General features: G+C 50.2%; 2 protein-coding genes across 8 annotated transcripts in view; one reads left to right on the top strand and one right to left on the bottom strand.

Annotated features, from left to right (window-relative positions):
• The window catches only part of CCND3 (cyclin D3), a 94,724-nt gene extending 79,218 nt beyond the window's left edge, over positions 1-15,506 (top strand). For 2 of the 7 annotated variants that reach the window (XM_082733078.1, XM_082733079.1), the window contains exons 2-7: positions 7,725-7,907; positions 7,989-9,041; positions 9,932-10,147; positions 13,023-13,182; positions 13,688-13,824; positions 14,335-15,506. In XM_082733078.1, coding sequence (XP_082589204.1) covers positions 8,844-9,041; positions 9,932-10,147; positions 13,023-13,182; positions 13,688-13,824; positions 14,335-14,502 — 879 coding nt within the window. In that variant the 5' untranslated portion in view covers positions 7,725-7,907; positions 7,989-8,843 and the 3' untranslated portion in view covers positions 14,503-15,506. Of the gene's footprint in view, positions 1-5,199; positions 5,260-7,724; positions 7,908-7,988; positions 9,042-9,672; positions 9,775-9,931; positions 10,148-13,022; positions 13,183-13,687; positions 13,825-14,334 lie in introns of those variants that run through there. The other 5 variants (XM_082733081.1, XM_082733080.1, XM_082733082.1 and 2 more) reach the window with 5 other exon arrangements.
• Positions 14,846-27,525, bottom strand: BYSL (bystin like; the record flags this gene model as incomplete). The annotated part of the gene is made up of 7 exons (XM_082733048.1): positions 14,846-17,923; positions 18,457-18,559; positions 18,721-18,881; positions 19,445-19,578; positions 19,938-20,076; positions 22,749-22,911; positions 27,258-27,525. The coding sequence occupies 7 exons, from the start codon at positions 27,523-27,525 to the stop codon at positions 17,578-17,580; spliced, it is 1,314 nt and encodes a 437-aa protein (XP_082589174.1). The 3' UTR covers positions 14,846-17,577.
• Between the last annotated feature and the right edge of the window lie 51 nt (positions 27,526-27,576).

The following is a 27,576-nucleotide window of genomic DNA, read 5'->3' as shown; positions in this document are numbered from 1 at the left end:
TTTTATTTATTTATTTGACAGAGATAGATGACAAGCAGGCAGAGAGGCAGGCACAGAGAGAGGAGGAAGCAGGCTCCCTGCTGAGCAGAGAGCCTGATGGATGCGGGGCTCGATCCCAGCACTCTGGGATCACAACCTGAGCCGAAGGCAACGGCTCAACCCACCGAGCCATCCAGGCGCCCCTAGGGGAGGTACTTTTATCCTCATTTTCAGAAAAGGAAACTGAGGCACAGACAGGTGGTATAACTTGCCATAGGCACACAGTCAGGGACGGGGAGTGCGGGGCCCTGTGTTGTTCACCACTCCCCCCTGACCACGCACTTCACATCATGAGCTTTGCTGGAGCTGCCTGCCCAGGAAGGGGGTTTCTGCTGCTCAGACTTTTGCTTTTCTCTGAGGGGTTCTGGGTGCATGTCCATAGCAGAAAGTGTACTCCTCGAGAGAGGCAATAATAATTGCCTTTTTAATAATAATAAATAAATAATAATGAAATAATAATAAATAATAATAAAATAATAAATAAATAATAATAAGACTGCCCTTTAAAAAAAAAGATTTTATTTATTTATTTGACAGAGAGATCACAAGTAGGCGGAGAGGCAGGCAGAGAGAGGGGGAAGCAGGCTCCCTGCTTGAGCAGGGAGCCTGGTGTGGGGCTCAATCCCAGGACCCTGGGATCATGATCTGAGCTGAAGGCAGAGGCTTTAACCCTCTGGGCCACCCAGGCGCCCTCTCTTTTTTTTTTCTTTAAAGATTTTGTTCATTTATTAGAGCATTAGTAGGGAGAGGGGCAGAAGGAAAGGGAGAAGGAGGCTCCCGGCCGAGCAGGGAGCCCAGTGTGATGTTGGTCTCGATCCCAGGAGCCTGGGATCATGACCCAAGCCAAAGGCAAACGAATAACCAACTGAGCCACCCAGGCTGTTCCACTCAGGCGCCACCCAGGTGCCCCCAGAAACTACCACCTTTGAGGGTTTGCCATGTGCTATAAGCCAGGGTGAGATGTTTTCTGCCTGTTTAGTCCTCAGGGCCTCACCATGGGCTACAAGCATTGTCCTTATTGGACAAAAGAGGAAACAGCCCGAGAGGTTCCAGTAACTCCCTCAGAGTCATAAGGCCCGGAGCCAGGTTTTAGCCTCCAGGAGCCTGACTCCAGAGCCTTTCCCCACCCCAGGGCTGCCTTGCCTCTACCAGTCCTCTCAATGGGATTTGAAGGTAATTGAGGCACCGAATGGAGACTGGGAGTCAGGCAGGAAGTGAGGGGCGAGAGGGTGGGGTCGGAGTGAGGGGAAAGCCAGGGAGCAGAACCTCCCTCATCACTTTCTTTACCCCCTCAGTTCCCAGATGGGGACATTTCAATGGCAGAGGAGGAGGAGGAGTGGGAGAAGGAAGAAGAGGAGGGAGAAAGCATTGTAATGCTTCCTTCTTGGGGCTTTTCATCTGGCCTGTGGCATTCCATTCCCACCCCTCCTCAAACTTGCCATTTCCTTGAGCAACGTTTTCTAATTGAGTGCACCTGGTTAGAAACTCCTCCCATATTGGCCCTGTCCTTCATTGCTTTGTCGTTTTGTTTTTTGTGTTTTGTTTTGTTGTTGTTGTTGTTGTTCTTACAAATACCGAGAGGAGCCCCTATTCCTTTGAGGGAGAGCTGATTGGTGAAGCCCCTGTAGGCAGATCAGCCAACATCCAGGAGCCGCTCTGCCTGACCCCGGGCAGCATTGAGCTCACCTGCCTCCTTTGAGGATAGCTGGCTGGTTGTTGACTGGCTCTTTGGCCCTGGAGGTTCAGATGACTCAGCCCTGGGCACAGCAGTCCCAGCCTGGGGTTAGGCAGAGTCCCTCATAACGCTCTGCTCACCAGGAGTTCCCTTTCCCAGGGCACAAGTTCCCACCCTACCTTCCAGGATGGCGCGGTCTCTTGTGTGCCTTTTCCTCAATAAATCAACAACTAATAAATCAACACCCATTCATGGAACAAGCAGAAGAGGCAGAAGAATGAATTAGTTTAAGAGCAGGAATTTTGCGGCCAGATTGCCCGGTTTGAATCCTGCTACTACCTCCGACTTCCTGTGTGACCTTGGGCAAATTAGTTAGTTACTCTGAGTCTTCATTTCCTTTTGTGTAGAATAGGGTGAAATAATAGTATACTTCTCATACAGTTGATGTGAAAATGAGACGATTCAATACCTATCAGGTACACACGGTGCCTGGGACAGAGGGAGCCCCCCATAAAGGATTGATATTCTTGCTGGTGGTCCCAACACAGTGCTGGGTCTTGCAGAGGAGACCCAAGCATATAGGACACAGTCCCTTCCTTGAGAAGAGGCAGTCCAGCATTGAAAAGGGTGCAGTTTGGGAAGAGCTAAGTAGACCTTCTGTATGTTATTTAACTCCGCAGTACCTCACTTTTCCCATCCAAAAACCATTCTTAAAGGGTGAGACCACGCATCATAAACACCCTGGCCCCGTGCCTGGCATATAGTTGGATCTCAATACATATGGATTCTCCTCCCCTTTCTAGGAACTACACTCTGAATAGGGAAAGAGAGCAGGGCCAGAGCCAGCCAGCTAGAGGTAGAGGATGGATAGTTCTATCTGCAGGAGTCTGGAGGTCAGAGGATTGGTTCCTGTAGTTGGATTATCCTAGGGAGGCTTCGTGGAGGAGGAGATTGGATCTGAGTCCAAGGATGAATAAAGAAATGGGGCAGGGGCACCTGGGTGTGGCTCATTCAGTTAAGCATCTGACTTTGGCTCAGGTCATGGTCTCAGGGTTCTGGGATCGAGCCCTACATCAGCAAGGAGTCTGTCTGTCAAATAAATAAATATTTAAATCAAATATTAAAAAAGGAAAGAAGGAAACAGAGCAGAGAGATTAATAGGCTAACCAGTGGAGGAAGAGGGAATGAAGAGATGGGGAGGGCAGTGAGAGGTCTTGCCATGTTTTCAGAGGTCTGTAGAGAAGAAGATTCTGTTTCCTCTACCTCATATCATTGTCTAACTGGAGTTTTCCCTGCTGACTTACATACCTCTTGTTTTTTGTTTTAAATATTTTATTTATTTATTTGACAGAGAGAGATCACAAGTAGGCAGAGAGGCAGGCAGAGAGAGAGAGGAGGAAGCAGGCTCCCTGCTGAGCAGAGAGCCTAATGCGGGACTCGATCCCAGGACCCTGAGATCATGACCTGAGCCGAAGGCAGTAGCTTAACCCACTGAGCCACCCAGGCGCCCTTACATACCTCTTGTTGAAGGCCACTTTTCTTGGAAGTGACCATGGTTATTTCAGATTGGATGAGCTTTTGGTGTTTTTCTTAAGTACTATTGTACTTAATATTGGGGTAAAGACCAGGTGAATTTCTTTCTTTTGCTTCTTCTTTTGTTTTTAAGATTTTATTTACTTGATAGAGAGAGCACAAGCAGGAGGAGTGGCAGGCGGAGGGAGAGGGAGAAGCAGGCTCCCCACAGATCAGGGGGAGCCCAGTGTGGGATTCAGATCCCAAGACCCTGGGATCATGACCTGAGCCCAAAGCAGTCACTTAACCTACTGAGCCACCCAGGGGCCTTCAGGTGAATTTCCATAGACAAAAGTTGCAAGAATTGTGAGGGTCATTTCATCCCAGTGAAAGTGTTTGGTTATGAATGACAAAAATAAGGCAGAGTCTGAAGTGCAAGAACCAGGCCAAGGAGTGCTTATAGCAGAGAAGTAAGTGACAAAGAAAGAACAGATTGTTAAATCAGTGCCATGGGAACTCTGGGTGATAATCTGGGAAAAGTAAGGTTAGAGCCCCACTTAATATGATACAATGAATAAAGGTAGGTAACAATGTATACATTGAAAAAAAAAACAACAACACCCAAGTTTATGTACTCCTGAAAATGCAGATTTTGGGGCCTCATGACAGACTTGAAGAATGAAAAGCCCTGAAGTAGGGGTCAGAAAATTGCATTTTCAACAAGTTTCCTAGATGATAAAAAACATTCATCTATAAATATTTCCCACATTTTCTTGTAGCGCTTTTATAAATTTTAAGGTGGACAAGGCATGATTCAAAGGCAGAAGTCATTGCAGAAAATATCAGTAGATAAGGCTATGTAAAATAAAAAACTTTAATTTGTCAATAAGAAGAAATCTCCCATTGGGGTGCCTGGGTGGCTCAGTGGGTTAAGGCCTCTGTCTTCAGCTCAGGTCATGATCCTGGGGTCCTGGGATGGTCCCGCATCGGGCTCTCTGCTCAGCGACGAGCCTGCTTCCCCCCTCTTTGTCCCTGCCTGCCTCTCTGCCTACTTGTGATCTCTATCAAATAAATAAATAAAATCTTAAAAAAAATAAATTACAAAATATATGACAAAGAAAAATATGAAAAGGGGCTAATATCCTTCAAATGTAACAAGTGCTTATAAATCAATAAGAAAAAAATCAATATAAAAGAATGGGCAAAGGAGGGACACCTGGGTGGCTCAGTTGGTTGAGCAGCTGCCTTCTGCTCAGGTCGTGATCTCGGCATCCTGGGATTGAGTCCTGCATAGAGCTCCTTGCTTGGCAGGAATCCTGCTTCTCCCTTTGCCTCTGCCTGCCACTCTGTCTGCCTGTGCTTGCTCTCTCTCTGACAAATAAATAAATAAAATCTTAAAAAAAAAAAAAAAGAATGGGCAAAGGACATAAATAGGTAATTCATTTACATAAGACATGTAAATGTCTAATAACTTGTCAAAGTATTATTACTAATATTCCACTTTTCATCTGTAGTTTTCTCTCTATAAAAATGTGGCATGTATATATGTATGTGTATGTGTATATACATACATATATATATGTATATATATATATATATATATATATAAAGATTATTCAGCCATGAAAAAAGAAAAAAAATTTTGCCATTTATGACAACATTGACAGACCCTGAGGACATTATATTAAGTGAAATAAGTCAGACAAGGAAAGACAAGTACTATATGATGTCACTTGTGCGTGGAATCTGAGGAAACTAAACTCAGGTACAGAAAACAGATTGTTGCTTGTCAGAGGCAGGGGGTGGGGAAGTGTGGCAGGTAGGGGAAATGGTGAAGGTGGTCAAAAGATTTTATTTATTTATTTATTTGAGAGAGAGAGATCACAGGTAGGCAGAGAGGCAGGCAGAGAGAGAGGAAGAAGCAGGCTCCCCGCTGAGCAGAGAGCCTGAGGTGGGGCTCAATTCCAGGACCCTGAGATCATGACCTGAGCTGAAGGCAGAGTCTTCTCTGAGCCACCCAGGCACCCCAAAAGGTACAAATTTTTAGTTATAATGTAGAAAAATTCTGGAAATACAATGCACAACATGGTGATTATAGTTAACTACTGTATTGTATATTTGAAGTTCGCTAAGAGAGTAGATCTTAAAAGTTCTCATTAGAAGAGGAGAAGCTAGTTGAAGTGATAGTTTTTAACTGATTGGGGTAGTCATTTTGCAACATATACATACATCAAATCATGTTGTCTAACTTAAACTACTACAATTTAGGTATATGTCATTATAGCTCAAGAAGTCTGGAAAATTAAAAAAAAAGTCTGGAAAATTTTTAAGATATGAAATAATGATGATTTATTTTCTCATCAAAGATAACGGTTTTCTGGGGCACTTGGGTGGCTCAGTGGGTTAAGCCTCTGCCTTCGGCTCAGGTCATGATCTCAGAGTCCTGGGATCGAGTCCCGCATCGGGCTCTCTGCTCAGTGGAGAGCCTGCTTCCTCCTCTCTCTCTCTCTCTGCCTGCCTCTCTGCCTACTTGTGATCTCTCTCTGTCAAATAAATAAATAAAATCTTTAAAAAAAAAAAAAAAGATAACGGTTTTCTGATCTCAGCACTCCTACTCAATAATTCTGAAAGTAAAGAAACACCTTGCTTCAGGACAGATCTAGTTTTTGGTTCTGTGTTTCAAAAGCTACATTTTTTTTTAGATTTTATTAATTTATTTGACAGAGGGAGAGAGAGAGCGCGCGCGCACAAGCACAGGTAGGGGAAGCAGCAGGCAGAGGGAGAATGAGAAGCAGGCTCCCCGCTGAGCAAAGAGCCCCAAGCGGACCCTGGGATTATGATCTGAGCTGAAGGCAGATGCTTAATGGACTGAGCCCCCCAGAAGCCCCCCAAAGCTACATTTTTTTAGTCCTCCTGTACCTTAAAAGCCTCTTACATTTCCACATCTTTGCCTCCCCAGAACTTCATACCCAATCTTAATAATTTTAAATTTAGTGTTCTTTTTTCATAAAGAGGGCATTGCAATGATTAGCTAAAGAAATGCATGTTTGTATTTTTTTTTTTTAAGATTTTATTTATTTATTTATTTATTTATTTGACAGACAAAGATCACAAGTAGGCAGAGAGGCAGGCAGGGAGAGAGAGGAAGGGAAGCAGGCTCCCTGCCAAGCAGAGAGCCTGATACGGGACTCCATCCCAGGACCCCGGGATCATGACCTAAGCTGAAAGCAGAGGTTTAACCCACTGAGCCACCCAGACGCCCCACATGTTTATATTTTTGAAGACAAGGGAAGGAAAGGACTCACAGGATCAGGCAAAGTGCATGGCACACATACATGTTGATACAGGTGCTCTTGAATTAAAAATACATATGATTACTGATACAGTATTTGCTATTTTCATCTCTCCAATTGGTAGTGTTTTTTTTTTTTTCTTTCCAGTTTTCTGTTTGTTCATTAGATTAGTTCAGCTTTTTTTTTTTTTTTAAAGATTGTATTTATATATTTGACAGAGAACACAAACAGAGGGAGCAGCAGGCGGAGGGAGAGGGAGAAGCAGGCTCCCCAAGGAGCAGAGAGCCCAGAGTGATCCCAGGACCCTGGGGATCATGACCTGAGCCAAAGGCAGACACTTAACCAACTGAGCCACCCAGGCGCTCCTCTGTTCAGATTCTTATCAGGGAAATTTGGTAATAAGAACTGTATCAAAAGCCTTAGAATGTTTCATAACCCTACATTGAGAAATTCCACTTTTAGAAATTAATTCACTTTAGAAATAATCATGAATGTGCACAATGATATGACAAAAATATTTTACAGTATTGTTTCTCATAGTGAAGAAGTAGAAACAACTTAAATTTCCAGCAGTACAGCTTTGGTAAAATATATTTTGATACATTCACCAAAGGCATACTACATAGCCATTAAAATGTGGACTATTTAATGATATGGGAAACGTATTAACAGTATTATTTTTTTAGTGAAAAAGCTTATGAAACAACTTGCAATCTTATTCCTAAAAATGTTTATTCGTAGAACAATTTTAGAAAGATAAACATTGACATTTTAAAGGGTTTTCTCCGGATGGTGAAATTGTAGGTGGTTATTTCCCTTTTTTTGTGGCTTATACATATTGTCTTAAGTTTTCTATACTGTAAATGAGTATTCCTATGATATGAAAATGACACTAAAAGAACAGAGCCGCAAGGCTGGTTCAGTCAGAAGGGCATGCGGCTCTAGATCTTCGGGTCATGAGTTTGAGCCCCATGTTGGGAACAGAGATTACTAAAAAAAACAAAACAACAACAACAAAAAAACTTAAAAAAAATTCATTGAGAAAATGCTTAGCGTAAAACTTGCCTTTTTCCTAACTCATTTCTCTAACAACTCACTTAGTGGCTCCTTCCTGGGGAGGATCCCATGGGAGGCAGGGATCTCCTCAGGCCTTCTCCCAGTTGGAGCCTTCCAGGAAGCCTATGGTCTGGCCCTTTGTCACATAGAATCCGGCTTTGGGGAAACTGCGAAGTAACCCAGACTGTGGGAAGTAGAAGAAATGGAGCTGGGAGATTTTACAGAGCTAAAGCCAGGAGTTCTCTTCACAGAGGATCTACTTTCTCTGCCCATGTTTTCCTCAAACAGCAACTAAGGCTTGTCCAAGGCCACCCAGCCGACTGAATGACAAGGTGAGGCCTTGAATCCATGGCCTTTCCGCCCTGTTCTATCACTGTAATATGCAGATTTAGACCCATCCTTCTCATACTTAGGTGTGCCCAGGGAGCCCAAGAAATCTTGTTGAAATGCAGATTTGGACCCAGCAGGTCCGAGGTGGGCCATTTCTCAGCAGCTCTCGGGCCCTGCCAATTTTGCCCGGCTGGGGATTGCAGTTCTCGTGGCCGTGTTGCAGAGCATGGATTCTGGAGCCAGACTTCAGCTTCCCAGTCCTAGCTGGGCCACAGACTCTATGATTGTGACCCTCACTGTACTGCTGTTTCGTCATCTGCGAAATGAGTCTCATACCTGACTCGTAGAGCGCGAGTGAGTATTTAGTTAAGTGTAACGACACGTTAAGTGCTTAGACCGGTGTGCATGAATTAGTGGCTAGTTTATTATCATTCTCAGAGCCTTTGGTGGGGGGCGGTTGGTGAAGCAGGGTTTGACGAATGAATGAATAACCTTTAGAAAAAAGTTCTTTCCTGGGCGGCTCGAGTTGGAGAAGCCAAAGGGGAGGGCTGGTCGGTGAGGAAGAGGCCCACCTCCAAGGAGCTTCTTTCCACCGGGTGGTCAGAAGGGCCGGGAGCGCCCGGAAGCCGGCCTGCCCGCGCCCCGCCGACCAATGCGGCCGCCCGGGGGGAGGGGGCGGCCAGCCAGCCCTTTCCGTCCTGGGCTCCGGCGGCCCCGCCCCTTGTGCGTTGCGGCGCTCGAGCATTCCACGGTTGCTACATCGTCGCGAGGGGCGGGGCGCCTGTCAGGGAAGCGGCGCGCGCGCCGGCGCGGGCGGGCTGGGGCTCGGCCGCGCAGTGCCAGCGCCAGCACCAGACCCGCGCCCCGCGCTCTTCCGACCGCCGCCTGCGTTCTGGCTCCCGAGTCCGAGCTCCCGCCCACCCGTGCGCCGCCCGAATATGGAGCTGCTGTGCTGCGAGGGCACCCGGCACGCGCCCCGGGCCGGGCCGGACCCGCGACTGCTCGGGGACCAGCGTGTCCTGCAGAGCTTGCTCCGCCTGGAGGAGCGCTACGTGCCCCGCGCCTCCTACTTCCAGTGTGTGCAGAGGGAGATCAAGCCGCACATGCGGAAGATGCTGGCGTACTGGATGCTGGAGGTATGGCCCGGAAGGGTCTCCCCTCCCCCGCCGCCCGGCTCCGGACATCCTCGGGCCGACTTGTTGGGACATCCTGGTCCCAACAACGATCGGCAAGATGCTTTGGTGGCCCAGATCCCCGGGGCCTGGCTTTTCACTCGGGTACCCTAGCGGGCCGACTGCCTCCGTGGTGTCCCTTTCCCTTCCCCAGCCCTAACTCTGACGGCCGGTCGTTTGGCACTCTCACTAACCCTCTCTTCGGGCCGGGAAAGCGGGACCAGGGCAACCCTCTCCCCTTCGGCTTCTCTCGGCGTCTCCTGCTTCCCTCCCCCGCCCGGATTTCTCGGGAGAGCGCGCCTGGAAAACCCTGGGCTTGGCCGCCCCCGCCCCAGAGCCGGTTCCTGTGTCTGTCGCGGGGTTCTGGCGGGGCAGACGGTGGGGGTGGCGCGCGCTGTTCCGGCAGTCAGGGAAATGAAAAGTGCGGGAGGCAGCGGCTGGAGTCTCCTCCCTTCCCTTTGGGTGTGTGCAGTGGGTGGTAATGGGGGGTAAGGTCCCAGTGATCTTGGCTACCATGGGTGACTCTTCCGTTTCCCCAACCCCCTTCTCACCATGGGGGAGGGCAGTCTGAGTTTGGAATCTTTCTTAAGGAAGGGAGCCTCTGGCGTAACCCCCCAGCCCCCAGGGGATGGGGCGAGGAGGCAGGCAACTCAGAGGAAGTGGGGGGCGTCACCTCGGGGAAGGCGCATCCTCCTCGGTATGTTAGTCCTTGTCACCGAAGGTACACTTATCGCCCCCCCCCCCCATTTTTTGCTTCCCATTCCACTTCCCTTCGACGCCACCCGCCCCCATCCTTCAGTCCCGCAGCTTTTCCCAGGCCCCCGCCCCAGAAGTGACTGTGCGCCCTCCCCTAGGTCTGTGAGGAGCAGCGCTGTGAGGAGGAAGTCTTCCCCCTGGCCATGAACTACCTGGATCGCTACCTGTCCTGCGTCCCCACCCGAAAGGCGCAGTTGCAGCTCCTGGGTGCGGTCTGCATGCTGCTGGCCTCTAAGCTGCGCGAGACTACGCCCCTGACCATCGAAAAACTGTGCATCTACACCGACCACTCCGTCTCCCCCCGCCAGCTGCGGGTGCGTGCCTACAAATCCCCACCCCCGACACAGTACCGCCTCACTTAGCAGGAAAAGAAAACCCCGGAGACCTCAGAGGCTTTCTGCCCCTGGGTAGGGCAGCGGGCAGCTTATCTTGGGGGTCAAAAGATGGGGCACCGCGGTGGGACCGTCAGTGTAGCCCCAGCCCAGGCTCGAGCTGCGGGCACCAGTCTGATCCCCTTCTCCTGACCTCCAGGGGGTGCCATTCCTTCCTGGTCTTTCCCCCAGATAGCAACAAGTCAAACTGCATGTCTCCACTCACTAGTACTTTGCCTCTGGGTTTACACAGCAACCATGAGTTATTTATTGGCAGCAAAAGGACATGCCTGCACCCCCACCACCACCACCACTGGAGTGGGGGGAGTGGAATGTGCTTTATGTGAGGGAAGGGGCTGCCTTGATTGTCTTTGTCCCACTGTGGACTTTGTGATTGAAAAGCTTCCCAGAGCTGATTATGGTCAGGCCCTGATTGCTTTCAGGAAGGGCTGAGGAGTTGTCATCCCACCTTGCTTCCTTCCTTTTTATATCCCAGAAGAGCCAGCTCTTTCCTTGTCCTCATTCTGAGGAGCTTAAGCTGCTGCTTCCGACCCAGTGGAGTCACCTCTCCCTTTCCCCCTCAGCCAGAGGCCGGAGCTGAGCTGCAGCTGCTTCCCATGTGATAATGCTGCCCCCTCCCCGGGCCCACCCTCTCCGCCCTGAAGTCTTTCATAACCCTGTGGGGAGCTGCTGTCACTCCTGTGGTTTGGGAAGTGGCTCCCTTGGCCTCTTGCTGGGAACTTGGGCTGGGCTCTTCCCCAGGCAGGGCAGGAGAGTCAAGGCTCTCCTTCCCCCATTGAGCCAGGAGAGGAGGATGGGTGAGCTGGCACCTTCCTCCACCTTGCTCTACGGCCAGCCAAGTCTTCTCCTGACCCTGAGAGGAGTCTCTGGGCCCCATCTCCCAGGGAGGAGGGCAGCCTGGAGGCTGCTGTGATTGGCTGGCCGGGAGGCCAGGGTACTGGGGCCCCGACTGCTGCTTGTCGAGGAACGGGATTCCTCTTCCTGCCAAGTCGCTCTCGGAGATGGGAGTAGGAGGCCGGAGTTGGGAATCTGGGAGGCCTCACAGCTCTTTTGTGATGAATCTGGTAGTTTTTGGCAAGTCTGGAGGTGGAGCCGGTTTCCAGGGCCGGCGAGCCAGATGTTTTTGGAGGGGTTTGGGCAGGAGGGTAGAAGAGGACTTCCTTTTTGTGAAAAGATTGGCAAGGGGTGTGTTCCTTTATGTGAGGGGAGTTTTCCAGAATAGGCCACAAGGACTCTTCTCTACTCCTGCTGCCTGAGCTGGGGGAGGAGTGTACAGATGCCTTCCTAGAAGGTCAGAGTTGGAAGCGACTGCAGAAAGAACTCCAGTCAGTCCAAATCCTTGTGCAGCAGAGAGGCTCAGTTGAGGCCCAGAGAAGGAGGGGGAAGACTGCACTGAAGCAGATGAGGAAGGTCAGAGTCTTCTGGCTAGCCCAGGGGGCCTCAGAGCTTCCAGATGTGGAAGCTGCCAACCACTGCCACTAATTGCTCCCAGGGCTGTTTTGTCCACCAAGTGAGGGTGGAGATTTTCAGGAATTGCCCCGATCCAGGGTGGGGTGGCTGGCTTCTCTCACATGGGATTCCCTGCCTCCCCACAGGGAGGGCCTCACCCCTTCTAGATGGTTCCTTAGAGGCTAGGTGCTTTCTATCATTTCTGAGTTAGAAGTTGGAGCACTGGGACTAGCATGAGTAGAATGCTGGCTTCTCAGCCCAACTTTGGCTCTGGGCTAGGCTTTTTCTACAGGGCCCTGTGAGAGGCTTGGGGCTGATTTGGGAGGATGACACTAAGGTGGGGGCCAGGAACGAGACAGCTGTGACAGGGAACCTGGAAGAGATTGGGTGGGGTTGCCATTTCTGCCTCAGTAAGGAGCCAAACCCATGAGTTCCTTCCTGAGATAAAACAATGAAGAAATCTTCATGTGTGCAACTCAGAAATGGGGCCAGGACTAGGAACCCCAGATGAGTGGATTCGGGTGGGGCTCCCAGCCTCTCCGCCAGGACCTAGCAGTGGTATGTAGGTGAGGGCAGGGAAGGATAGGGGTTTTGGTCCCTCAGGGATCATCTGGACCTATCCTGTTGGGTTTGGCCTCCCCTTGGCTTCTGAGGCTTAAATGGCACTAGCCACTGTGGTTCCAGGGAAAAGGGGGTGCAGTGGGGTGCTACGTCTCAGACCCACCCCTAGTGTCCCACCAGCGGGATGTGGGTTGGGTTGGGCAACCTCTCCTTTGAGGAACCTCAGGGTTGGTTCAGTGGCTCTGTCACAGGAGGCGTGGCCTCATGTTCATTCTGGTGTCTTCAAGAGGTGTGGACTTGGCTGCGATGCAGAACTGGAGGAGAGGCTAGTGGTGGTCTTCCCTTTCATAAATCCTTGGGATTTCGGAGAGTCTGTTTCATTCCAGAGGAGGTTCAAAGTTATGATGCTGCTGGTGGTATTCGCTGGTGCTTTGCTTCTTTCAGCCCTGGCTTGGGGAAGTGTCCAGAACCCTGCATGAGGTCAGGAGAGGACCTGTATTATTGGCCCCCCAAAAGATAACCAAACAGGATCGAAAGAGACAATTTATATCGACCATGTAGTTCTGGTACTTGGTAAGTGAGCAGCAGGTGCCCAAAGCCAACTCCCCCAGGACTTGCCATTCTGTAGCACCAGTCTAAACCCAGAAGCAGAACTGGGGTCTTGACCTTCAAGTCTGATGGGTTTCCTTCCCTGGCAGACTTCTGCTTTACTCCCTCTCCTTCCCTCCGCTTTACTCCCTCTCCTTCCCTCCTCAGCCACTGATTCCACCCTCTTTCCAACCTCCAGGACTGGGAGGTGCTGGTCCTGGGGAAACTGAAGTGGGACCTGGCTGCTGTGATTGCCCATGATTTCCTGGCCCTGATTCTGCACCGGCTTTCTCTCCCCCACGACCGACAAGCCTTGGTCAAAAAACATGCCCAGACCTTTTTGGCCCTCTGTGCTACAGGTAAGAGTCCTGTACACATTCTTTTTTTGCCAAATGAGGAAAATCCGAAGACTGGGAAGGGTGGCATGTAACTGGGTTGTGGTGTATACTCCTCTCAAAATTTGTGATTATCCTATCCTTTCTGAGGTGGGGGCCCCAGAGAAGGCAGCAGAACATAATCAGAGCGGTATGGGATTTGAGAGACACCTACCCCCCCCCCCACCATGTAGGTGGCTTAGAAGTGACTTGCTCAAGGTCTCAGTGATGAAGCTGGGAGCAGAACGAAGGTCTTCTTGGCCCTCGTGTTTTTTTTCCACACCAGGAAGAGAAGTCATTCACTCCCCAGTCCCTGGTCAGGCTCACTAACCAACCACCCTGGACCAGATGGTAGTGTGGGAGTTTGCTGTCCAGCCTGGCGCTCAAGAGAGGCCCATTCCAGCTCCATTCACGCTGCCTGGCGCTTTTCTGAGCCACAGGAAGTCATCACCAAGCCTTTGCCTCATGCTTCCCTCTCCCTCTTTCCAAGATTACACATTCGCCATGTACCCGCCATCCATGATTGCCACGGGCAGCATTGGGGCTGCAGTGCAAGGCCTGGGTGCGTGTTCCACGTCTGGGGATGAGCTTACGGAGCTGCTGGCAGGGATCACAGGCACCGAGGTGGTGAGTGGGGGGCCAAGGCCTGCAGCCAGGGGGCAGTTCCTGATGCAGCACTATTCTCTGGGCCTCCAGCAGAGGGAGGTGTGCATCCCTAACCCAGTCCCCCTCCTGGTTTCAGGTGCCCCACCCTTGGGGCTTCTGTGGCCTTTTATCTCCTGCCTCGGTCTGGGGAAGAGCAGGCACCCTTGGGTGGGTTGAAGGGCACTGTCCCTGGGTGCCCTTTTCCTGCCAAATAGTGTGCAGGAGTGGGGGTGGAGGATCTGCTGTCACACGCAGGGCTGCTCTCACACCCCCTTGCCACATCCTCTTGCCAGTTTCTTAGAACTGAAGGCTGATTCCTGGGGCTGGGCTGTGGCCTAACCTCCCCAGACTTCCCTGTGTGCTGGAAGGTGTCCTTCCCCCACACCTGCCGCCAAATGCTGTGGGCTGTGGGAAGTGGACCCTTAGTCCCCAAAGAGACAACCTTCTGCCATCGTACCCAGCAGTCACAGCTCACTGTTGCCCTGTTTGCAGGACTGCCTACGGGCCTGTCAGGAGCAGATCGAAGCTGCGCTCAGGGAGAGCCTCCGAGAAGCCGCCCAGACCTCGCCCAGTCCAGCACCCAAAGCCCCCAGGGGCTCCAGTAGCCAGGGGCCCAGCCAGACCAGCACTCCGACAGATGTCACAGCTATCCACCTGTAGCCCTGGAGAGGCACCCTCCAGTGGCCATGGGCAGCAGAAGAGGGGACACTGCCACCCCCCCTCCCTGCCTGCAGGAACGAACCGCGCTACATCCGAAGCACGAGGGGGCTACTTCCTATTCGCCCCTTGCAAAGCCTAAGGGGTCAGCCCCTACCTATCTCTGCAGTGTGCACTAAGGGTCCTGGCCAGCCATGTGTGTCGGTGGCTGGCTGGGCTCCTCCTTTTCTCTGCATCTGACCAGCTCTGCCCCTTCCCTGATCCTAGCTGGTGGTGGGCCAGGCTGGTTGGAATGAAATTGAAGTAGGTAAAATACACGCACCAACATTTCTTTTTGAGGCGCCCCTATCTCTGGGCCTCTCACGTTCTCAGATGCCCACATGCCCCCAGTGCCTTGTAAAGGTGTTGCACCTTCCAGAGTTCTTTCTGGAGAAGTCTCAGATATTCTGGTAGACGTGTGTGAGGGGAAACAGTCTGGACAGCTCCTCTTGACACATTTTGGAGGCCCCTGCATGATCCATGCCCACAGCTGCTCCCACAGGGCTGGCCCAGGCCTCTGTCAGAGGGGCGGGACCAACCAAGCCCTCCTTGGTTTCTGCTTTGCTTTCCGCTCAGCTTCTCCTGTGTGATTGAGGGGGGGGGTCAATGCTGAAGGAAGAGGTGGTTTTAATTTATTGTTTTGAGGATGGCTGTAAGAGGGTGTGGTGGGGCCCATCTACCCCACAGGTAGCAGTAACCCTGGTGGTTGCTGCAGCCCTCCCTTCTGCTACTGGAGGATCTTTGTGGCCAAGGAGCTGCTACAGCCTGGGGTGGGGCCATGCCCTCCTCTCCCTCTGGCCCTCTGCCCCATCCTCTGGGGGTGAGGGATGGAGCAGGAATAAACTGGAGGTGACAGCCCCCCTCTGGAGAGGGAGGCAAGCCCTGTTGACACAGGTCTTTCTTAAGGCCACAAGGTCCAGGCTGGTGGCCCAGGACCATCACGCTACCTTAATAAAGATTCTGGAATAAACCTGGCTTTGGCTTCTTGGGTTGGATGGTGGCATGGGCAAAAGCTGTTTCTAGAGGGCAGGATGTAAAAAGCAGGGCAGAAGTCAAGGGTCATGATGCAGGGGTCATCACAAAGCCAATTTGTGAAGGGCCAGAGTATTTTAGGCTCTGGGCCACTTGGTTTTTGCCCCAGATACAGTCAGTTCTGCATTACAATGGGATGTATGCATTCCTAAAACTCATGGCACCATGCAGAATTGCTCAATAAAAACCACAGGGCCCAGGGAAAACAGGCTTGAGGCACAACATTCAGTAACTCAGTGACACATTTTTAGGAAGGAAATGAAGTAGATGGCATAGTTTTTGCTTTAAATGGTTAAGAAACCTATATACTGTAATACAGCCCTTTCTCTTGAAAAAGACCTGAAGTGTGTGTGTGTGTGTGTGGTTCCCCAAATGAGGTAAAGGGAGGCAGGTCTGATGTCGGGGGGCCTGGGCAGTTGGTAGTGTTTCTCAAAGATGCAAATGCAGATAAATACAAAATTCATGATCAGTTTCTCCTCAAATACATGAACTGGGTTGGAAGAAAGTCACCAAAAGCAAACAAGAAGGGTTCTAGGGGCTCCTGGGTGGCTCTGTGGGTTAAAGCCTCTGCCTTCAGCTCAGGTCATGATCCCGGGGTCCTGGAATTAGAGCCCTGCATTGGGCTCTCTGCTCAGTGGGGAGCCAGCTTCCTCCCCTCTCTCTGCCTGCCTCTGCCTGCTTGTGATCTCTGTCAAAATCTTAAAAAAAAAGTTCTAGAAGGACTGTACAGCTGGCCCTTGAATATGGGATGGAACCAGGCAGGTCCACTTACATATGCAGATTTTTCTAAATAGATGTATTCACTTAACACTATTGATAAATAGTATGGGACTGTGAATGTGTTCTCTCATGATTTCATTCACATCTCCTTTTCTCCGGCTTATTTTATTGTAGGAATGCTGTAGATATGATACATAACCTACAAAACGTGTGAATTGACTGGTTATTGGTAAGGCTTCCAGTCATAGGAGGCTATTGGTGCTCATGTCTGGGGAGTCAAAAGTTTTATACGCAGATTTCTGGCTATATGAGGGGGTTGGCGCCCCAACCCCATGTACTCTTCGAGGTCCAACCCTACTCAGCTCTGCTGCTATAGCATCAAAGCACCCTTAAAAAACAAATGGATAGGCACAGCTGTGTCCCAACACAACTTTACTTAGGGACACTGAAATCGGAATTTCATATAATTTTCACCTATCACAAAATACTCAAGTTTTTTTTCCCACTTAAAAAATGTAAAAATCACGATTAGCTCACGGGCTGCAGGAAAATCTACTTACAACTCTACTCTGCCAACATCTGGTCTGAAGCTTTAAGTAGCTAATAAAGTTAGGGAACCTGGCTGGCGGTGACTCCAAACTGACGCATTCCAGGGCCTGACCTTATTCTCCGTGGCTGCAGTTTTCTCTCGAGACTTTCTCCTGCAGCAGTCCACCTGCAGCGGAGACAGGACCATCTTTTGAAACACCCTCCTTCCTGGTTGCTGGCATTCCCCCAAAGTAGCTTCTGACTCTGTGAAGGCTCTAGCTGGAGACACAGACTCACAGAATGAGGCGGCAGGGAAGGGTATCAACTGTTAAGAATCTGCTCTGAACACAAAAAGGGAAGTTTCCCGCCAGCTGAAGAGGGAAAACAAAGATTTCCACTGATCACATCAAAACACAGAAGTTCAATAAATACCTGCCTTTGGTTTTTATCTATATGGCCCAGTGATGAGCCACAACAGCCCACGTAAAGAACCTATTCCAAGCCCTGGCCAGGGAGTGGGAATGCTGGCGTGGGGCACCTCCAGTCAGGCCTCAGAACTGAGTACGGACGAAGACCTAGAATGGAAGAAGGAGCCAGCCTGACCCTCCAGTCCTCCCTGTCAGCCACTGGGAGTCACAGCTGCCTGTGACCACTCACTGTCCTGACCTGTCCCGAGTTCAGCTGTTAAAAGCTGTGTGTCACCAACAGGGAATCCTGGTATCCCCTCATGCCTCCTCAGACCAGGGCAAGTCACTTTCCTCACTCCATGGTGACAGGCATGTCTTCCACATCTCGGGGGACCGCGCTCTGAAGCTCACGCCGAATCTCAGGGGACAGCTGTGGATGGGGCTGCAGTCGGAGCAGTTCCAAGAGGGCCTCCTTCTGATCCGTGGCTAGGTCTGCCTTGTAGCGCTGGACAAAAGTCAGGAGGCACTGGTGCCAGAGCACAGGCAGTTCGCGCTTATCCGTCCGGAAGCCCAGGAAGTGGAAGACCAGGGCGTCCAGCACGCGGTAGGGCAGCGCATACTTCTTATCCAGCAACAGTCGCAGGAAGATGCTGTTAGCACCGCTGTATTCCATCTCGGCGATTTTCAGCATGGCTGCACTGGTGGGGAAGGATTAGTAGTGGGGGGGATGCTGGAGGAAGGGCCGCCTTCTATCGTCCCTCTGACCCTTTTCCTCCTCTGTTGGCCCCTGCACTGTGCTATTCCCGAAGGGGGCCATCTCAGGCTGCCTTCTCACCTACCCAACCTGACACTCCCTCGGCCCCAGTTACCAGCTCAACACAGATTTCACCCCAGATCCCTACTTCTTGCTCAACCGCTGGTCTCAGTCTCATTATCTGGCTAGAATAGATTCAAGCATGTGAAGATCTCCACCCTTAACACACTTTCTTCCCATGTTTCCTATTCATTCATTCAACTCTTTACTAAGCACCTGCCATGTGCCAGGCACTGGGCTCCTGTTTTGGGGGAGCTTACATTCTAGTGGAGCGGCAACACACTCAGGAGCTTCAACAAGCCACAGACCCAGGGCTGTTCCAGCTCCTTCTCCACTGTGTGTGTCCCCCTACCCCCCCATCCTGGGATTCTCCTATCTGAGTCTCTCCTAACTGTCCTCCACTCCCACCAACACTACCTGGAGTGCAACACAGGGATGGAGCATTTGGTGATGATGCTACCCACAATGATGGCTTCCCGGAGGGTACAGGTGCCGGACTCGCACAGTGGGATCAGGATCCCTGGGGAGAGTCAGACGGGGGTCACCTTGAGTTCAGGTTGAGTTCAGGTGCTACAGCAGCTCCCCACCTACCCGAAATATAGTCAGCTCCCAAGTCAGGCTTGTTGCTTTCACCTGCAGGAGCTCCAGCCCCTCCCTCTCAGTGGCCTCCCGGGTTCCCACCTTTAAACCAGGCTCCGGGCTTAAACAGGGCCTTCTTAAGAGCCATATAGAGGTGGAAATTCAGTCGTTTGTATTCAGCGATGTCGTCTCGTACCCGGGGGAGCAGGACAAGGTTGTAGAAGCGCTGAGCCATGCGTTCCTTCAGGTTAGAGGCGAAAATCCTAGGTTTTTTTGGGGGGTGGAGGGTGGGAAAGAGGGATATGGGGGAAGATCCCAGGTCACTGGACAGTGTGGCACTGGCACTTTGAGTATCATCATGGCTGGTGCACACATGAGATGTGAGGTGTGTGTGGGAGTCAGCTGTGTGCACTCAACACCCAAGTCAGACAAGAGAGGGCACAGGACAGGCTCCCAGGTGCCCCCAAGCAGAGTGAGTGCTGTCTTCAGGAAAGCCTGCGCTCTCCACTGTTCCCTTTCCTTCTCCAACATGGGTTCTCTCTATGCTTGTTACGAGGGAACTGAGCCTGCCTGGGGAGCCAGACTTCAGAAGCACCTCTGACACACCAAGGGTTGTCTCTCAGTAGTTATGAGCCCTGCTTCTGGAAACTCATCAGAGCAGAGTCTCAACGTGGTCCTGGCCCTGAGGCCGGAAAAAGGAAAGCTGGGGAAACATTGAGCTAAAGAAGCACAGGCTAGAGCTCTGGGGCAGGACTAAAACAACAACAATGGCAGACAAAGCCTGTCCCCCTCACCCTCAGCATCTACCCAGCCCCCTTTACTCCACCTTGTAGCCTGGTACATGGCAGCTGCAGTCCAGGCCTCGGGCTCTGTCACGTAGAGTATCTGCTCCCAGTTGGAGAGCGCAGGGATGATCTTGAAGGCCTTGGGCAGCTTCCCACTACGGTACGTGGATAACACCTGGGGGTGGGGGTGGGGGTGCAGAATGAGCACTGCCAATGACACAGAAGCCACGTGCCCCATGCCAGGCCTGTCTGTGTGATTTTCACGGCTTGCTCACTTAGTCCTCACAACAATCCTGTAAGGATGTGCTCCCAGCACCTCATTTCGCAGGTGGGGAAACCAAGACCAGGGTTAAGGAACCTTCCCCAAGGCCACCACGTGCCTGAGTGGCACAGCAGGAATCAGGACCCACACACACAGGCTCTTAAGTCTGCTCCTGGCCACTGTGCCTCATTTGTGTGGGAAGAGAAAGCCGGAGGTGGGAGCCCACAGCCCCTGGCAGGGTATTCCATTACGGCTCTCCTCTCAGCTCTTACCTCCCGGACTCCCCTGTAGACCTCCAGAACCCGGGGGTCCAGCTGATGCAAGGGAAAGCCTGACACCTCTGACATAACCGTCTCAACTTCCGTCTGCTTCTCAGTCAGCTTCTCCATGATGATGTCAGCCAGGGTACGCCTATGAGTAAGGGAGGTGCGGGAGGGAAGGAGAGAGGGCTGGGGTCAGTCCAGGAAACTCTACACAGCCCACGTTGGGATGTGAGGCCCCAGTCTCCCTGGGCCATACCACCTACCACAGAATCCCTGCAGGGTGCGGAGGACCTGAAAGTCATTCATTCTGGGACAAAGCTGACAGTGTAGGAAGGTGAAGAACCTGCATTCTCCCTGTATGACCCTGGGCACATTCCTTGGCTTCTCTACGCCTCAGTTTTCCTCATCTGTGAGATAGGGATATTAATAGTACCTAACTCCTAAAGTCAGCACGAGGATTACAGGAGTTAACGTTCATACCTTACTATTAGGACATAGCAAGCATGCAGGAAACATTGTTTATTTCAAATGCATCTATCCTGTGCTGGTGACATGTGGAGAAGTCCCCTGTTACAAAGTCCTGGTATGACCTCTCCAGCGTGCCAGACATATCGCAGTTACCTTCCAAAATTTCAAGGAGTGAGGGGCCATTAAGGAGGGACTATGACACAAACTTCCCCATAACTTCATTTATTAAAATTTATGGAGGGGCCCCTGGGTGGCTCCATGGGTTAAAGCCTCTGCCTTTGGCTCGGGTCATGATCCTGGGGTCCTGGGATTAAGATCCCATATCAGGCTCCCTGCTCAGCAGGAGTCTGCTTCTCCCTCTACCTAGGCCTGACGCTCCGCCTACTTGTACTCTCCATCTCTCTGTCAAATAAATAAATATAATCTTTAAAAAAATTAAAATTTATGGAAAGGTTTCTAAGATTAATGGTATTTTTCTCAGGTTCCTTATGTAGAGCGTATCACACATCACCTTATTGTGACAATTTGGAATTACTGTCATGTTGGGCTTCAGGATAATAACAGTGTCTTCAGAGGCTCTACGGTACATTTAAAATACCTCCTGTTTTCTCAACACCAGGCAGTGAGGCAGGGCTTGGCAGATGTTACCTCATACAGGCTGTGCGACATCTCAAAGAGATGTCAATACTGCCCTTATTCAGACATAAGAACAGATACCCACAGAGGTCAATAATTCCTCCAAGGTCTTAAAGACTTGCTGGATCTTCAACCCTGGTCTTTCACATTCTAAAATTCAGGTACTTGACGGTATGCTATCACGTAACCCCAACTGCACCGGCCTCTGACTGCTGAGTTCATGTGGGTCTGGGCTTGGCTTTCAGAAGCTGCCAGCTGTCATTTCTCAAGACTATCAGCAGCCCCTGTTTTCGGTAGCTGTGACCAGTAAAGTCACCCAGCCAGTTCAGAGGTGCTGAGCGAGAACCCAACGGGCTCTCTGGCAGGACAAACATACCAGACCAGGATACACTGTGACATCTACTTCAGCTGCTGGGCATCAGTGTGGGCAATGGGCTCATTTTCTCATTCTGTGCTCTCAAGTGATCACAGAACTCCTTCAGCTTCCTTTTTTTCTTTTAAAAAAGATTTTATTTATGGGACGCCTGGGTGGCTCAGTTGGTTAAGCAGCTGCCTTCGGCTCAGGTCATGATCCCAGCGTCCTGGGATCGAGTCCCACATCATGCTCCTTGCTCCGCAGGGAGCCTGCTTCTCCCTCTCCCTCTGACTCTGCCTTCCACTCTGTCTGCCTTTGCTCGCTCTCGCTCTCTCTCTGACAAATAAATAAATAAAATCTTAAAAAAAAAAAAAAAAAAGATTTTATTTATTTATTTGACAGAGTGAGAGAGAAATCACAAGGCAGCCGAGAGAGAGAGAGGGGGAAGCAGGCTCCCTGCTTAGCAGAGAGCCCAATGCGGGGGCTCGATCCCAGGACCATGAGATCATGGCCTAAGCCAAAGGCAGAGGCTTAACCTACCGAGCCATCCAGGTGCCCTTTAGTTTCCCTTTCTTTTTTTTTAAGTATCCCTTTCTTATTCTCAATATTACTAGCAAAGAGATATGCCCTAAATTAGCTCTAAAAAGCATAAGAACTAAGAACAGCATCATATAAGTATCACAGGGTCAGAATGAACTAGTTGAGGGCCTTTATCCGAGACTCCGCCTCCCCTGGGTCAGAATCTATGGGCTTGAGAGTTTGACCATAGGAGCTTTAGTGCCCGCGTGCTTTGGAGCTGCCATTTAGGTTACATGGCAAGAAAAGTGTGCTTCCAACCGGGGGTGAGTCGGCCCACCAGGGCACATCTAACAGTCTGGACACATTGTTTGGTTATTGTGATTAGGGAAAAGATCACTACTGGCACCCAGCAAGCAGAAGTCAGGCATGCTGCTAAACATCCCCCAGTGCACAGGATAGCCTCCATAAAAAATAATTATCTAGCCCAAAATGCCAGTAGAGCCGAGGCTGAGAAACCTGGGCTGAACTGATGCTGAAAGCGTGAAAGAGACCTGGCCAAGGAAATTAGCCCTCAGCAAACCGAGCAGACCAAAACCAAATCCAATGGGATGGACTGCCTTGGAGGCATGAGAGAAGGCCCTACAGCTGTCTCCCTGGGCAGTTCTATAAGTGGACAGCTGGGCCTGGGTCATTCCCACTGAGGAGGGCCGGTTCCCCAAAACTAGCTATGCTCAGGCCCTTCCCAAAGGCAGGGAACCGAAACTGCCAGGGCATCTGCTTCCCTGTAGGGAAGCTGCCACCGGAACCTGACCTCCCACAGCCCCAGACCATGCCAGCTCTACCTGGCAGGAGGGTTCTTGTTCATGAACATCTCAATGGCACGCTCATCCTCAGGGTCCACGACCACCTCTGCATGATGGCCTGACCCTGTCATTGTGGCAGCCTTCTCCAGGGTGGGCCACTCCTCGTCCTCATCATCTGATCCATCCTGTGGGACTCCTGGACCTAGAAGAGGAGAAAAATGGATGAGCAAAGGCAAGTTGTGGGTGGGAGATGTAGAGGTCATTTCAACGTTACCCATGATGCACAGTACAAGCCTCAAATGGGCTTGTAACATACATGGACAATTGTAGTGAAAGCAGTGATGCCCCACTATCTTCCAGTTCCGGGGTAGGGGGGGGGTTCCTGTTCCCGATCTCACTTGAGAAACAAAATGTACAAATATGAGCCAAGGAGATAGCGATGCCAATGCATAATCATTAACACGCAGGAGCTCTTCTAAACACTGTACCTAATTTTCATAACCCCAAGAAGTAGATACTACTATTCTACACAGCTTCAGAGGGGGACTCTGAAGCATGGGATAGTTAAATAACTTGCCTAGGCAGGTAGTCTGCATTTAGACTGCGCATTCTTCCCCTCTGTTCTATACACGTTGTAGGGCTTCAATATATGCCAAAACGAGTAGTAGAGGCAGTGTATACCCCAGGCATGTAAAAGGTGATGGAAGCAAGGGACGATCAGACTCTGGACAGGCAGTACAGGAACTGGAGGGGTGTGCTCCAGGTGTGGGTAACAACACTGGCAGAAACGGTTGGTTACCAGAGTATCTAACAGGCTGTAGCACGAAATAAGGCTAGAGCAGTAAAGTAAAGCTCCACTGCAGAGGGTCTTGAGGCCAGGCAACGGACTTCAGATTTCAATGGAACAAACCCCTTCCCCCTACCTTTAGAACTTATTGATTTGAGAAAGAGTGTCTGCACATGCACGTGAGCATGAACAAGGGCAGGGGCGGAGGCAGAAGGCAAGGAAGCAGCAGACTCCCAGCTGAATGCAGAGCCAGATACCGCAGAGGGCTCAATTCCAGGACACTGAGATTATGACCTAAGCCAAAGTCAGATGCTTAACTGACTGAGCCACCCAGGCACCCTGGCATAACCCATTTTTATAATGATTATTGGAAGGCTACAGCTAGCTGGGCATCTGGAAAGGTGTGTAATAATCCAAGCAGAAAGATAAAATGTTACACTCAATAGCTCATTAAGAACAGAGGCAGTGAGGACATCTGGGTAGCTCAGTCAGGCACCTGCCTTCGGCTTGGGTCATGATTGCAGGGTTCCTGGGATGGAGCCCCATGCATGGCTCTCTGCTCAGCAAGAAGTCTGCTTCTCTCTCTCCCTCTGCCTGCCACTCCCCCTGCTTGTGTGCACACTCTATCAAATAAATAAAATCTTTAAAAAAAAAAAAAAAAAAAAAAAAAGATTTTATTTATTTATTTGACAGAGAGAGATCACAGTAGTCAGAGAGGCAGGCAGAGAGAGAGAGAGGGAAGCAGGCTCCCTGCTGAGCAGAGAGCCCGATGCGGGACTCGATCCCAGGACCCTGAGATCATGACCTGAGCCGAAGGCAGCGGCTCAACCCACTGAGCCACCCAGGCGCCCCTCAAATAAATAAAATCTTAAAAAAAAAAAGAATGGAGGCAATGTGTGATAAAAGCTAAATGGGGGAGGGGGATGCACCAGATGTTTTGTCTCCACATGCTAACAAACCCCAAATCTGTGCCGGTAGGTAGATTTCCCTTTACTCCAGAGACTCACTCCAGCTCCCTCCTGTACAGCAGCTCTTGGATAAGCCACAGGCAATTCAAACTTCACCTGTCATCAACCGAATTCACTCTCTTTCCCTTCTAGGTCTCCGCATTCACTGTATTCATGTCTTAAATGGCACTACTGTTCACCAAATGCTGAGGCAGAACCTGGTAGGCCTGCCTCATCCCCTGCCCTCACCCCAATACACAATCAGTGAGCAAGGCCTATTCAATTCTACCTCCCAAACTATCTCACAAATCCTTCACAGTTCTGCCTGAACCTAGATTAGCATCATCTCATCTGCATTAGTTCAACAATCCCCTAACTGGTCTCCATATTTTCCAACAGCCCCCTATGGTCTTTGGGACAACTTTAAATCCTGAACATAGCCTCGGAGTTTTCTGTAGATTTGGTTCCTACCTACCCTACTACCATTAACCCATTCACTCAACAAACAGTGAGTGCCTACTATATGTGAGGCACCATTCTGAGCGCTGAAATTAGTGTAAAATACCCGACAGAGCCGAGTGTTTTAATAAGGGAAAGAGACAATAATAAGTATTAAAAGAAGACAAGTGCTATGAAAAAGACATAGAGCAGAGGCGCCTGGGTGGCTCAGTGGGTTAAAGCCTCTGCCTTCAGTTCGGGTCATGGTCCCAGGGTGCTGGGATCAAGCCCCCGCATCTGGCTTTCTGCTCAGCGGGGAGCCTGCTTTCGCCTCTCTCTCTCTGCCTACTTGTAATCTCTGTCTGTCAGATAAATGAATGAAATCTTAAAAAAAAAAAAAAAAAGACATAGAGCAGAGTAGAGAAGTTGTAAGTGTGGAAGCAGAAATGGGAGCTCGCTCTTTCTTTTTTTAAAAAAAGATTTTATTTATTTATTTGAGAGAGACAGTGAGAGAGGGAACACAAGCACGAGGAGTGGGAGAGGGAGAAGCAGGCTTCCCGCCAGGCAGGGAGTCCAACGTGGAGCTAGATCCCAGCACCCTGGGATCATGACCTGAGAAGAAGGCAGGCACTTAATGACTGAGCCACCCAGACACCCCATCTATCTTTCTTTTCCCTTCTTTCTTTTTCTTCTTCTTTTTAATATTTTATTCATTTGGGAGTGAGAGAAAGGGACAAGCAGACTCCCTACTGAGCACGGAGCCCAACATCAGACTAGATCCCAGGACCCTGAGATCACGACTTGAGCAGAAATCAGATGTTTAACTGACTGAGCCACCCAGGTGCCCCCAGATATTTTTCGGAGTGGCCACGGTAGGCTTCTCTGAGAAGGTGAAGAATCAGGGGAATAAATCTACAGGGGTATGAATACAAAAGAAATAATGAGGGCAAAAGCCCCAGCTTATTATGTTTAAGGAAAAATAAAGCCTGTATGGATGAAGAGGGGAAGGGGAAAGTACTAGAAGAGGTCAATTTGGCAACAGGGGCAGATCACATAGATCTTTGAAGTCTTCCCGCTGTTGCGAACGGACTGTAAAGTGGATGGGAATACTAATTAGGAAGCTACTACAATAATCAAGGTGAAAGATTATGGTGGTTCAAACAGGACTGTGTTTCAAGGTGATGAGAAAAGGTCTGACTCTTAATCTATTTTGAAGACAGTCAACAGGATTTCCTAATAGATCAGATGTGGAGTAAGAAAGAGAGGAATCCAAGGTTTCTTCTGTCTTGACGAAATGGGAAGATATCATCCTATTAACTGAGATGAGGAGGACAGTGGGAGGAGCAGGCTTGGCAAGAACAGGAATTCTGTTTTGGACACACTAAATTTGAGATGTAAAAAAGGCAGCTGAAATAGAAGAATCTTATTTTCATGGAAGAGATCTGGGCAAGAATACAAAGTTGGGAGCAGTCACCAAGTAGATGGCACTTAAACCATAAAACTGATGACAGCACCGCAGAAGTGACATGAAGAGGTTCAAGAACTGAACCTTGTGGCCCAACAATGATAAGAGGCTGGACCCAAAAGAGGAGCCAGCAAAAGATACTGAAGCCAGAAGGCCAGTGTTCAACTGTCAAAAACAGTGCTCTCAGGACAATTAAAGATGAGATCTTTAAATTAAAGATGAGATCTGAGAAACGGATCAAGCAACTCGGAGGTCAACACATCCACCCTAATACTGACCATATTTTAATTAGTCTCTCTTCCTCTTGAGCACCTAAACAATATCACTCTTTCTGCTCAGAGCACTTCCCACTCATTTTTCTCAACACAAAAGTCATGCAATCTGGGAAGCCTGACCCCAAAAGTAATGCTATTGTTATAAAGAAAGCTATTCTTTCTTTACCCTGGAATGTATTGTTCTAATAATCAATTTAATTATCTCTCTCTTGGGCTAGACTGTAAGATCCTGAAGTCAGGCACATGGCTCTCCTGTTTCCTTCTTTACCCAAACCATCTAAACTCCTAGCACAGTGCAAAGAGCGGACTAGACAACCTCCAAGAATGTACAGAACAAATGGATAAATGTTAGGAGTGCTCTGTGGCGTGAGCAACTACTTCCTGTTGGTCTAACTTCAGGGGTGCCGAGTATCTAAAACTACAAGTGATGTAGAGAGGTCTGACCATTCTAAATCTGGTCCAGAGCGGGGTCTCCCAATTCATTACCTTCGCAAGGGTGTACTGCGGACCCCTTATTTACTTAATTTGATTTTCTTGATTTCAACCGATTCCCGTGCCAAATACCTTTTGGTCGTCTACTCCTCCCCTCCCCCAAAAGAACCTCCCTCTTCCTGGTACTCCCCCACCCCCACTCACCGAGCCGCGTGGTACGCTCGCGTGGCGCTGAGGGTTTGCCCCTAGTCCCATGCTCGGTCTCGAGTTCCTCCTGCTGCTGCCGTGCTTGCTGCAAAATCCGTCGGGTCAGCCGGGGCCCCACATACTCTTCCTCTTCGTCTCCGGTCCCACGACCGCGCCGCTTTTCCCGGGCTCCTGCTCGCACCGCGTCCCCACTCAGGATCTGCTCAGCCAGGGGCGCATGTTTTTCCTGACCCGCAGCTCCGCGAGCCGCCTTGAATTTGGGCATTTTCCTCCAAAACTTCGCCGGAAAACTTCACACGTGGGAACGGAGGGTGGG

The sequence above is a fragment of the Mustela nivalis genome, assembly GCF_964662115.1.
Source record: "Mustela nivalis genome assembly, chromosome: 5".
In the NCBI taxonomy this organism is placed as follows: Eukaryota; Metazoa; Chordata; class Mammalia; order Carnivora; family Mustelidae; genus Mustela; species Mustela nivalis.
This window is presented reverse-complemented; position numbering and strand designations above follow the sequence as displayed.